The following is a 12,624-nucleotide window of genomic DNA, read 5'->3' on the forward strand; positions in this document are numbered from 1 at the left end:
TTCTCATACGTGTCTCGACACATCTCAGGTCTCTCATCGGGCGCAGCTCATTGACATCTCATCATGCCGGATCCCGCCAAGACCGCAACGGACGGCAAGACCCTGCCGTTGCTCGATCTGCCGGAGGAAAGACGCGTGTCAGATCGCCAGGCCTCGCCGGTGCGTTTGTCTGCGGAACTCACCTTGAAGGTGCAGACGCAGATGAACCGCATCGCGACAGTGCGAAACATCAGCGAGACGTTGCCATCGTCTGCAGATGACACATCAGTAGATGAGGTTCTCCAGATCTCGATTCAACTCAAAGAGGTGCACAAGGCGTTCTTCAAGGAACACGCCTACTTTGAGGTCTCATGGCCGGCGGCGCTCATCGCCCATGAATACTTCTCCAAAAACGCCTTCGCGGTGGAGGCGCAGGAGTGTACGACGGCTCGTCGCGGTCTGGCAAAACTCAAGGGCGCATTGTCGGAAAAAATCGCTCCTCGACGGCTCATCATGCGGCAGCTCAACCGGCACGCACTGCTGCCGCAGACGGCTCAACGGGGCATCCGTGCGATTGCTGCAACGGCACGCACTTTGTAGTGACGTGCCCTAAATTCAGGGAACTCTCACCGGGCGATCGACAGAAGCTAGTCATCTCACGGAGGCTCTGCTTCAACTGCCTCGGCCGTCACAACGTTCGCTCATGCAAGAGCTCACGGGGGTGCAAGAAGTGCACCCACCGACATCATACGATGCTGCATGAGGTACATCGGAGCGACTCATCTTCGAAGCCAACCACCAGCTCAGCCTCAGCATCCCAATAGGACAACAGTGCAATCGTCACTCACTCATTTTTGGCTCGCTCATCACACTCAACATTACTCGCTATGGCCCTGGCTCAGATCAGCTCATCGGTTAATACTCAGCACGTACGGCTTCTCATCGATACAGGTTCCGAACTTACCTTTGTCTCGGAATCGCTCATACGTCAGCTCAACATACCTCGTCATCATTCTGTCATTCTCATCACCGGAATTGGTGGCGGAAAGTCCACGCAAACTCGAGGAGTTGCATTACTCAAGCTCCGCTCACTTCGCTCAAGTTCAGACGTCATTATTCAAGCTCACATTCTGCAGACGTTAACAAACATTCTGCCATCATTCAACGCTGCACCACAGGAATGGCCGCATCTCACCAAGTTAACCTTGGCTGATCCAGATTTTCTGACACCACGGCCAGTGGATATTATCATTGGAGCTGACTCATATGGGCAGATCATCAAGCCCAACATCATCAAACAAGATACATTGATGCCAATTGCGCAGCTCTCAATTTTCGGATGGCTCGTTCTCGGACCTGTCGACACATCATCATCGGCATCCGCTGCAGTGCATCGTGCATCGATTCAGGAAAAGGAAGATGCTCTCGACGAGTTACTGTCGAGATTTTGTACACAGGAAGATGTGCCTGCGAGCAACAATCCTGAGCTTACTCCTGACGAGCAAAGATGTGAAGAACATTTCAAGAGTACCATCTCACGGGATTCAACAGGTCGATACACAGTTCGACTACCCCTAAAATCATCACCTGATACTCTCGGCGACTCGTATCTCACCGCGCATCGATGTTTGAAAAGCTTTCAAAGAAGATTCTCCCGAGATGACAACTATCGACGTCTGTATCACCAATTCATGACAGAATATCGAGATCTCAATCACATGAAGAAGGCTTCACTTGTTTCCAATCAGCACACGCAATATTATTTGCCACATCACGGAGTGCTCAAACCAGACAGCGCAACCACGAAATTACGTGTGGTATTCAATGGCTCGAGCGCATCTACATCTGGCCGCTCCCTTAATGATATCATGCACACGGGAGCCAAGTTGCATTTAGACGTCACCGATGTCTTACTCTGGATTCGACAATTTCGACATCTAGTTGCCACGGACATCACCAAGATCTATAGACAGATCAACGTGCATGAAGATGACTGGAACTTACAACGGATTCTATGGAACGATGAACGGCTCAATGAAGTGACATATTATCTAACCACGGTCACGTATGGTACCAAGACTGCCCCGTTGTTGGCAGTACAAACGCTGCTACAACTGGTGGAGGACGAAGGCCACAATTTTCCCCTTGCAGTGCCGTCCATCCTTCAAGGTCGATACGTCGACGACAGTTTTGGAGGCGCTGACACGGTCCAACAGCTAATTCAAATTGCATTGCAACTGAAGAACTTGTGCATGGCGGGCGGCTTTCCATTGGCCAAGTGGCACGCAACTCATCCAGACGTGCTTACTGCGGTTCAAGCAGAGAAAGACCAGGGCTCACAAATTACATTTGACGATTGCGTAACCAAAATACTCGGATTACGATGGCTTCCTCAAGAAGATTCATTCGCTTTCTCAACAAGGATCTCGTCGCATACCGATCATCTCACCAAACGCCTCGATTTATCTGAAGTGGCTCAAATATTCGATCCACTAGGCTTTGCATCACCAGTCGTGATCAAGGCGAAGATGCTCTTGCAGGAGCTTTGGCTTCATAAGCTCCAATGGGATGAACCACTGCCATCCCAGCTCTCATCACGGGGGCTCATCATCAGAAAGGAAATCACCAGCTTGCGCAAGATCTCAATACCTCGGTGGTATAACACATGGAGTACATCGTCAGTGGAATTTTACGGCTTTTCTGATGCTTCTCAACTGGCAATGGCTGCAGTCGTATTTATCACCGTCCACGGCTCTAATGGCGCCACGATTTCATTGGTGTGCTCCAAAACCAAGGTAGCACCGCTCAAGCAGCTCACCATCCCGAGACTTGAACTCACCGCAGCACTGCTGCTCTCAAGACTCATGCAATACGTTCAAGCCACCTTGAAGTTGAACGTCACAGCAACTCACCTGTGGACGGACTCTGTTGTGACACTCACGTGGATCAAAACTCATGCATCGCGCTGGAAGGATTTCGTGAGAAATCGAGTGTCTCAAATTCAAGAGCTCACTGCGAACGCACATTGGAAATGCGTACCAGGTACGTCCAACCCAGCCGACTGCGCATCACGAGGATTAAATCCTGCTCAACTCCAAAGCCACTCATTATGGTGGACGGGACCACCGTGAATACTCACCCCTGAAGCTTGGCCATCTCAACCCGCGCTTTCGGACGAGTTGAGCGCGCATGAGGTTCGTCCTGGCATTGCGTTACATGCGGCCGCATCTCAACCGGACCAACACTGGGACCTGATATATCGGTACTCAACTCTCAACAAGTCATTGAAAATAACTGCTCTTTGTTTCAGATTCATATCGCTTCTGGGAAGGCGCCGACGCACGCCACTGGACTTACACTCAGTTTTGGAGGAAGCCAGATTGTTCTGGATTAAGGCTACTCAAGTGGCATACTTCACGCACGAGATCAAGATGCTCACGGCCAACTTAAGACTACCAACTGCTCACGCATTCAGTCGATTGACTGCGTATATAGACGCTCAAGGGATCATCCGAGTTGGCGGCCGCCTCAACCAATCAGCACTAGCTCAAGACAACAAGCATCAGGCGATTTTGCCTCGCCAATCACGGCTCTCGACCCTGATCATTGCACACGCCCATCTGCGTACCTTGCATGGAGGAACACAGCTGACATTGGATCATGTCAGGCAAAATTACTGGATCATCGGCGGACGGGCTCCGGAAGACTCATATTTTACGGTGTGTCGTGTGTGTTCGGCAGAGGGAAATCCGTGTTCATCAACTGATGGGCCAACTACCGCTCTCTCTCGGGTTACGCCGTCACGTCCATTTACTCATACAAGAGTTGACTATGCCGGACTGCTCACCATCAAAACATGGAAAGGACGAGGTGCGAAAACATACAAGGGATGGATCTGTGTGTTTGTCTGCTTCTCCACCTCCGCAATTCACCTCGAAGTAGTCAGTGACTACTTATCAGAAGGATTCATCGCAGCCTTCCGAAGATTATCAGCGAGAAGGGAAATTTCTCAGACCATATACTCGGATTGCGGGACAACATTCATTGGAGCAGACGCCGCGCTCAAGAAAATGTTCATCCAGAGTTCCCAAGAACATCAACGAATTGCTCAAATTCTACAACAGGATTGCACCAGATGGGAGTTCAACCCACCAGGCGCTCCACACATGGGGGGCAAGTGGGAGGCGGTGATGAAATCCGTCAAGTTTCATCTGAGACGGACTATCGGGGAGACTCTACTCACGACGGAAAAACTCACAACGTTGCTTACGCAAATCGAAGCCATTCTCAACTCACGGCTTTTAGAACCGCTGAGTGACGACCCTGAAGACGTCTCTGCGCTCACACCAGGTCATTTCCTCATTGGAGGTCCAATCACTACCATACCTGAGCCATCTCTGATTGACCTAGCAATCTCACGACTATCTCGATGGCAGCTCATCCAGCAGCGTGTTCAACATTTTTGGGCACAAAGGTCGGCTCATTACCTGCAACGCCAGCAGGCGATATCCAAGTGGCATCATCCCAACAACAATGTCAAGGTGGGGGGTCTATCGTGCTGCTCACCGATGAACGCTCTCCACCGTGCAAATGGCCACTCGCCAGAGTAACAGCTTTGCACCCCGGCAAGGATGGATTCACCAGGGTGGTTACCCTTAAGACGGCCACCACGACACTCACTCGGCCAAGTGCCAAGCTTGCGATTCTACCCATCGCAACCGAATGAAGGATCAAGAGTAAGGAATCATCAACAAGGTTGCTGATGGCGGGCGGAATGTTCGAGATTCCGTTAACGTTGCGCCGTCCGATCAGATGGCAGCATCGATCGGGTAACGACGCTCGATCACCGCGGCAGCTCGCGCCCGCACGGGCGCGCTCATCGCCAACGTCTTCCTCGCTTTTGTGTAAATGGCCGCGCGGTGACTAGACGCATAACGTGTGCTCTGTACGGTTTGATCATTGACTTCGGCTAATCGTGCACATTGCAATGCTCACGCTGTTTTAGATCGTATCATAAACTGTGAAATAGACCGCTCATCAACTCTGGTGCCTCAACACGACGACTCAAGCTCACACGAGCGCGAGTGTCGACCGCCACGTGTCTCACCGGATCACGGGCGACTCACCACACGAGGAGGGCAATTGATATAATTGTCGCTCGCCTGCAACGATCATACAAAGACTTCTCTTTTATACACCGCTCATCGATTCTCAGGTCAGACTGTAACAATTCCGATACATTAAAGACGGCTCAGACTGTAGTCTGAGTTACACAAAAAATAAAATGAATAATTAGTGAACACCTTCCACGCGCGTCCTTCTCATCCCGCTCCCATCGTCGGGATTAATCAGCAAATTCGCGAACACTACTACTTTCGTTCGCGCATTTGCATTATCGATAAATCGTCATTGCCGCTCATTCGTCCGGCGCAATATCTCTCGATCGCAATCTTCTCGTAGTTTCGTCTCGCGACGAGAATACGCGCGCGGGATCTGTCGTTGCGCGCCATTATCGTTAATCGCTTTTGCCGATAATTATTCTTGCGTCATCAGCATCGTCATTTTCGCTATCGTGCAAACAATACGATTTATATATATTCTAGCGAAGAATATTCTCTCGCAAATGTTCTCGAGCTAGCAATAATTATTCGCATAACCGTCGGCGGCCTTGGCGCTCGGTCACGGGCCGACCGCATGTACAGTAACGGGCTGCTCAATCCCTCGTAGTTACAGCTCGACTCAAAATACACATTATTTCCGATAAGAAAGTAGGTAAGGTATGGGCATTCTAACTCACCCCATGGGATCTGAGGGCGGGTGAGGGGTGGGGAGGTGATACCGCGGGGAAAAGGGAAGAAAGTACCGTGTTTTCCAGCGTCGCGGGGGAGGGGGAGGGGGGTACCGCTTTTTTCGGCGCCGCGGGAGAGGGAAGTACCGCGTTTTCCGGCGCTGCGAGGAGAGGGGTACCGCGTTTTCCGGCGCCGCGAAGAAGGGGGTACTGCGTTTTTTGGTGTGCGGGGGAGCCCTTATAAAAATGTGCCCTTGAGGGCTCAATGGTGGTCAGTGGGAATGTATGGTTGCCCTACAGTTGCAATGCGAATTATATGAAAAAGTTAATGGAAAATATTGAGTGGCAATAAGATGAATAGAAACGCAATGGCAAGATTCGAATGACAACCTTTTCCATACAGGCGTAATAAAAACTGCCAATGACTCATGAAAGATAAAATTTGTATGGAATTTTTCTACCTTCAGCCAATGTTGTTCAGTGTGAATTGTAATGGAAATTCGTCAATGGTAAATGTGGCGGTTCGCGCCACCAGTGGTACATGCATCATTATCACGCCCGCGCGGTAACTGTATTACCGGCAGTTCGCATCGACGCCGCTAGGCGTCGCATCGTTCATGCATTCTCTCAAATTCAAGGTTCGTCACGGACTGGTATATGTATAAGGAGACCCCCTACGGGACCGCGGCAGATATTTTCAGGCGCTAGTCACCTAAGGCAAGAGCTTCTCTATTATGAAAATGTGCCCTTCATTGCCAATAAAAAATGCCATTGAATTCTCAATTTCCATTGTTCCAGACGCAATGGAAATGAAGGCATTTTTGCCAAAGATAAAAATTTCCAAACAAAATCCCATTGGTGTAGCCAGTGTTAATACCAATGGCAATACTAATGGCAATACCAATGGCAATGGCAATGCCAACGGCAAAACCAGTGGCAATACCAAAAGCAATACTAATGGGATTTTGTGTGGAACTTTTTATCTTCGGCAAAAATGCCTTCATTTCCATTGCGTCTGAAACAATGGAAATTCAATGGCATTTTTTAATGGCAATGAAGGGCACAGTTTCATAAGGGAGGAGGTCCGCGTTTTTGGGCGCCGCGGGGGAGGGGGCCCGCGATTTTGGGCGCCGCGTTTTCGGGCGCCACGGGGACTCGCGTTCGCGTTTCGCCGCGGGAGGGGTCCGCGTGCAACGGCCGCGCCGGGCCGCGTGACGTCACACGGCACGCTCCCGCTCGCGTTATCTCTCCCTCGTAAATGTTTCCCCCGTCCCTCGGTTGCGCGCGTCTTCTTGTTCGCGCGCGGTCCTTTCCGGCTCCCGGCCCCCGTTCGCGCGACGAGTGCATTGGTCGCAGCACATTTTTCGATAATACATTTTCGCCGTACAATTGTTACAAACTGTTTAAATTTTTCACTTACGCCATGGACATTTTGACATAGTTAAAAATACACATTTTCAACGCAATGTTCTAGTTCAAACAGGAAGAGTACAGTTTTATGTACAGACTGGTGTCGCACGACGTCAGCTTTACAATATCTGCGTCACGCATTTTAACGAGCTCCAGATCTCGAAACGCTAGCGATGATGGCTCCGATGACTGCACGAGTCGCTGAATATCTGCACGTTTTTCGACGAATGTCACCCACATTGCATGAGACAGAATTATCCGATTGCCACGGTTATCACCAATAAATATATCCACAGAGGACATAGGTCCCGCGTTGATTCCAACATCCAAAAATTTATACGTTGTCGATGTCAAGGCAAATTTCCTTCCCAAAATACGAGGCGGGTAGCGGGGTTTATCAAAACTGAAAAAAATACAATTACGTTTATAAAAGTTTTTTTTGCACAAGTATATACGAAAATTTGCGGTACTTACTTATTGTGTTGTTTCTCGCACGTTTCATCCTGAATCGAAACGTAGTAGTTCATTATGCCTTCATACATATCAAAGTGGCATCGGTAGAATCCTCGGAGCGAATGGAGATACAAATATTAGCGGACCTCTTTTTATTTTGCACTCCCCTCCACACTGTAAACAGAGCTCGTTTTCAATAGGCCAATGTGACACGAGTGATCTCCAGATAATCCCATGTGTTGATCCTTCATACATAAACATTACAAACACCGCCACGAACCATACACCAACATGTTTTAACGTATGAGTCCAGAGCCTCCCAATTATGTTCAGTTTTAGTGATATGCAATACAGAATGCTTGGGACACCATGTGTCATTGCCAGTAAGTACGTTTCGAAATCCAACTTCTCTGCCACGAAGCAAACGCACCATCGACGAGCAATAGCGTCCGTTCCCATACTGTATTTTTTTACAGATATATTAACTCTCAACTGCGCAAGTAACTCTCAACTGTGCGAGTAACTCTCGACTGCGCTCTAGAATCCTCGCAGATATTTTTTTCTGCAATCTTAAATATGCAAGATTGCATTTCAGCCAAGTGTCGCTGCTGCAAGGTGACCACCACCACAATCCGCATATACGTTAAATGTAATATATTTGTCAAGAACATACGTGTCTCGCGATGATTTCATCGAACACGTGCAAAACTGCAAATTTTGCAGTTTTGCATAAGTCAATGGAGCGTTATAGTTTTCAAGAACATGTCGCGACGTGTCTCGCGACGATTTTATCGAACACGTGCAAAACTGCAAATTTTGCAATTTCGCATAAGTCAATGGGGCGTTATTGTTTTCAAGAACATGTCGCGACGTGTCTCGTGATGATTTCATCGAACACATGCAAAACTGCAAATTTTGCAAATAGCGCCGATGTACGGCTGTTGCATTGATACAGATCAAATCACGAAAAGTCAATGGCGCGATATCATTTTCAAGAACATACGTGTCTCGCGATGATTTCATCGAACAAGTGCAAAACTGCAAATTTTGCAAATAGCGTCGATGTACGGCTGCTGAGAACACGATGAAATTAGATATGATAAAAAAGCAAACGAGATGCATCATTAGTAGAATATAAAATGAATAATCTAGGGAATACGCTCAATAGTCAAGAATTGGATGTCTGTGAAGTTGGCCCCCTTTTTTCAAAATTCGGAAAATTTTATTAGAGTTCTGGATTTTCCAGAAAGAGTTCTAGAGTTCTCTGTGATTTTTAAAAAAAGTTCCGTCATTTTTAAAGTAGTGAAAATACTATTTTAAAAATGGGGGGGGGGCTAATTTCACGGCGCCCCCCATTTTTGAAAAAATGAATTTTTTATGGTAGTTCCGGATAGATTTCAATGAGTTCTAGAGTTCTCTATATGTTGCGTCGTAAACGTGGGCCCACTGAAAGTCCCGCCGAGCGGGACATTATAATCGATAAAAGCGACAACGTGGCGTCTTTTGATCTCCGTGTTCAAGACCGCCGGAGAAACACGTGTTGTTTTGTACCGGATTGGCTATCGCGCGACGAGGCGAACCAATCCGTGCCGTTCGTGCGTAACCGACTATCATATATATATATGCGGCGAGACGCAGCGAGAGCAGAGCGATTTCAGATTTCGTCAAGGTCGGATCGCACGTTGTAGAGACCGAGATCTCGTAGAACCGACGAGGCCGAGACCTCCCGATCGTTTTAGTGTGATAATAAAGATAAAATACGAAACGAGATCTTGCAATCGTCTTTTTTTAGTAAAGAGTGAACCCGAAATTAGCGTTGCGGACAGAACTCCCGCACGCACGAAACATTTGGTGCCTCCTGTGAGGTCGTGTGCGGAGATCGTGCACGACCAAGATACGAATAGCGGCCATCAATTAGGGATCGTCAAACACGTCAAACAAGAACCCCGTCGAAGACCAGGACTTCAGGATAAGCAGTGGCCTTTTCATCACGCACGATAACCTCTAAGGAAAGTCACACCACGAGGACAGAGGACGAGGCGGCGCGGCGAGAGAAAGGCTAAGGGCAAGTACATTCCGTGTACATATATCATCGATTGAGCAATTTCCCATCCTGTACCCTTTCAAACGGCATTATGGCCGATCGAGTTAAACTGCTCGTTCAAAGACGAACGTCGTTAAAATCACAAATTACTAATTTAACGAATCTAGTAACTAAAGGACGGTACGATAAGATCGCGGTAAAATTACGCATGGCCCGTGTTACGGAATTGTACCATGCCTACGAAGAATTTAATGACGAGCTCGTGTTGTTAGATCCAAACGACGGTTATAATGATAAATTTACAAACGTACAAGAAAGATATTATTCGATCGCGAGTAAAGTAGAAGAAATAGTCAATCCTGTCGTTTCGAGCGCAAGTAATGATACTACAGTCAACGAATCGCAACCTAGTACTTCCGGTGCCACAGCGATTGTAAAGCGGCGAGTAAAATTACCGGAAGCGTCGTTACCTCAGTTCGACGGTCAGCACGAGAACTGGCTGTCATTTAAAAATACCTTTATTGCCATGATAGATTCACAGTCAGATCTGTCCGATGTCGATAAACTTAACTATCTAAAATCGGCATTAACGGGCGAAGCAGCTAATAAAATAAAGATCTTGTCGGTTGAAGACGCAAACTATCATAAAGCGTGGGAATTGTTAAAACGTGCGTACGAAGTCAAACGGATATTAATTTCACGCCATCTGTCGTTACTATTAAATATGCCCGTTTTAGACAAAGAGACTACCGACGGCTTAACTAAGCTTGCCGACGATGCGCAACAGCATGTCGCATCTTTATCCGCGTTAGGAGTTAATGTAGCATCCGAAATACTCGTGAATTTATTAGAGAATAAATTACCGAAGAACGTCGCGGATAAATGGGAAGAAACTCTGGATCGGGACGAGTTTCCGAAAATCGACGATTTATATGAATTTTTATACCGAACCGCAGTCCGCGTGTCTAAACGTGTTCGCGCAGGAACATCCAAAACCGTCGAAGATAAAAATCACACTTCCCCAAAGAAAAGACGAATAGGTAGTAAGGCATTCGTGACTAGTACAACGAGCAATTGCGTGGCCTGTAAAAGCAAGCAACATCCGTTGTTTAAATGCAGTACTTTTAAAGAATTAACAATCCCGAAACGCATTGAGCTCGTAAGAAACGCGATGCTTTGCTATAACTGCTTACGTTCACATCGAGGTAAAGTCTGTAACTATACTAATTGTACAATTTGTCAGAAGCGACACAACACACTTTTACATCTCGACAAACGAACGAGCGTATCCGCGACAACGGATGCGATAGATTCGAAGGAAACAAAAGGATGACTAATAAAACGAGATGGAAATCAGGCGACATGTCTCACAACGATTTTACACAACTTTACCCCCCAATTAATGACAACCGCGACGATATTTATTCGGGATCGCGATCGTAAACCCGTTAAATGTCGCGCATTATTGGACACATGTGCTTCCGCCAATTTTATTTCCGACAATCTCGTGAAACACTTAAATCTCCCTTTAACTAAATGCGCCATAACGATCGGTGCAATCGATTCGATGAATACAGTTTCAAAAGGCGTCCTTCAAATTAATATTCAATCTATACACAGTGAGTTTTGTAAGGATCTATTATGTTTGTCGATTCCAACAATAACCGATTTAGTTCCGTCTGAAAATTTTCCACGAAATTCTATCAAGATACCACCGAATATTAAATTGGCGGATCCAGAGTTCCATGTACCCCGTCCGGTTGATTTGTTGATCGGCGCAGGAGCAACATTATCATTATTCTCCATAGGTCAGATCGATTTCTCTGAACGAGATCGCGATTTGTATTTACAAAAGACTCGCCTCGGCTGGGTAGTTGCGGGCGGAACTTTGAGACAGAATTATCCAAAAGGGGTCGCGTGTCAATTTACTAACTTGGAACAACAAATCGCTAAATTTTGGACAATTGAAGAGATATCAACCGATTCAACCAAAACACGCGAAGAACTTGATTGCGAAGCGCATTTCGCGGAAAATGTGACTCGCAGCCGTAGCGGCCGTTATACAGTACGATTACCGTTTCGACAAAACAATAAAGGCCTCGGCGATTCGCGAAACGTCGCGCTTAAACGCTTAAATTCACTAGAGCGAAAGTTTGATTCAGATCCGAGCCTAAAGAGTGCTTATTCACAAATAATACAGGAATATCTAGATTTAAAACATATGTCAATAATAGATGACCCTTCAGACGAGGGATATTACATGCCACATCACGCAGTAGTGAAATCCTCGAGTAACACTACTAAAATTCGGGTAGTATTCGATGCGTCGGCAGATTCGAGTAATGGCATATCTTTAAACGATATATTAATGATAGGGCCAACTATTCAAGATACATTATTTATACATCTGATTAGATTTCGCACATATAAATACGCTTTGACTGCAGACATCGAAAAGATGTATAGGCAGATAGAATTACATGAAGACGATCGAATATATCAACGTATATTATGGCGCATATACAACAAAATAAAAACTCTTCAAATCAATACTGTCGCTTTCGGCCTATCGTCGTCACCTTTTCTTGCCATAAAAACGGTTCAAAAACTAGCAGATGACGAGCGCGACGCGTATCCCCTAGCCGCCACCGTTCTCAAGAAACACTTATACGTAGATAATCTGCTGTCCGGCGCGAATAACGTCAGTGAAGCTCGCACGTTGCGAGACGACATAATCACGGTAACTTCGCGAGGCGGTTTCAACATGCGAGAATGGGCATCGAATGATAAACGCGTTCTTGCCGATTTAAATTCCGACACAATTAATCCGAATCTTGTCCTCGATAAAGACAATCCGTTGAATACCTTAGGCATGATGTGGCGCACACACGACGACGTATTGGGCTATTCAGTACGCTCGATTAATCTCGCGGATAAATTTACGAAACGA

General features: G+C 46.9%; 2 protein-coding genes across 2 annotated transcripts; both read left to right on the forward strand.

The window, feature by feature from the left end:
• The first annotated feature begins 866 nt into the window (after positions 1–866).
• LOC143897941 (uncharacterized) lies at positions 867–3,110 on the forward strand. Its single transcript, XM_077406933.1, has one exon. The coding sequence runs from the start codon at positions 867–869 to the stop codon at positions 3,108–3,110; it is 2,244 nt and encodes a 747-aa protein (XP_077263059.1).
• A 58-nt stretch (positions 3,111–3,168) lies between these two features.
• Positions 3,169–4,589, forward strand: LOC143897942 (uncharacterized). Its single transcript, XM_077406934.1, has 3 exons — positions 3,169–3,173; positions 3,290–3,698; positions 4,104–4,589. The coding sequence occupies exons 1-3, from the start codon at positions 3,169–3,171 to the stop codon at positions 4,587–4,589; spliced, it is 900 nt and encodes a 299-aa protein (XP_077263060.1).
• Positions 4,590–12,624: the final 8,035 nt, after the last annotated feature.

This window comes from Temnothorax americanus, unplaced genomic scaffold, assembly GCF_048541705.1.
Source record: "Temnothorax americanus isolate GAGA-0224 unplaced genomic scaffold, ASM4854170v1 Scaffold210, whole genome shotgun sequence".
Taxonomy (NCBI): domain Eukaryota; kingdom Metazoa; phylum Arthropoda; class Insecta; order Hymenoptera; family Formicidae; genus Temnothorax; species Temnothorax americanus.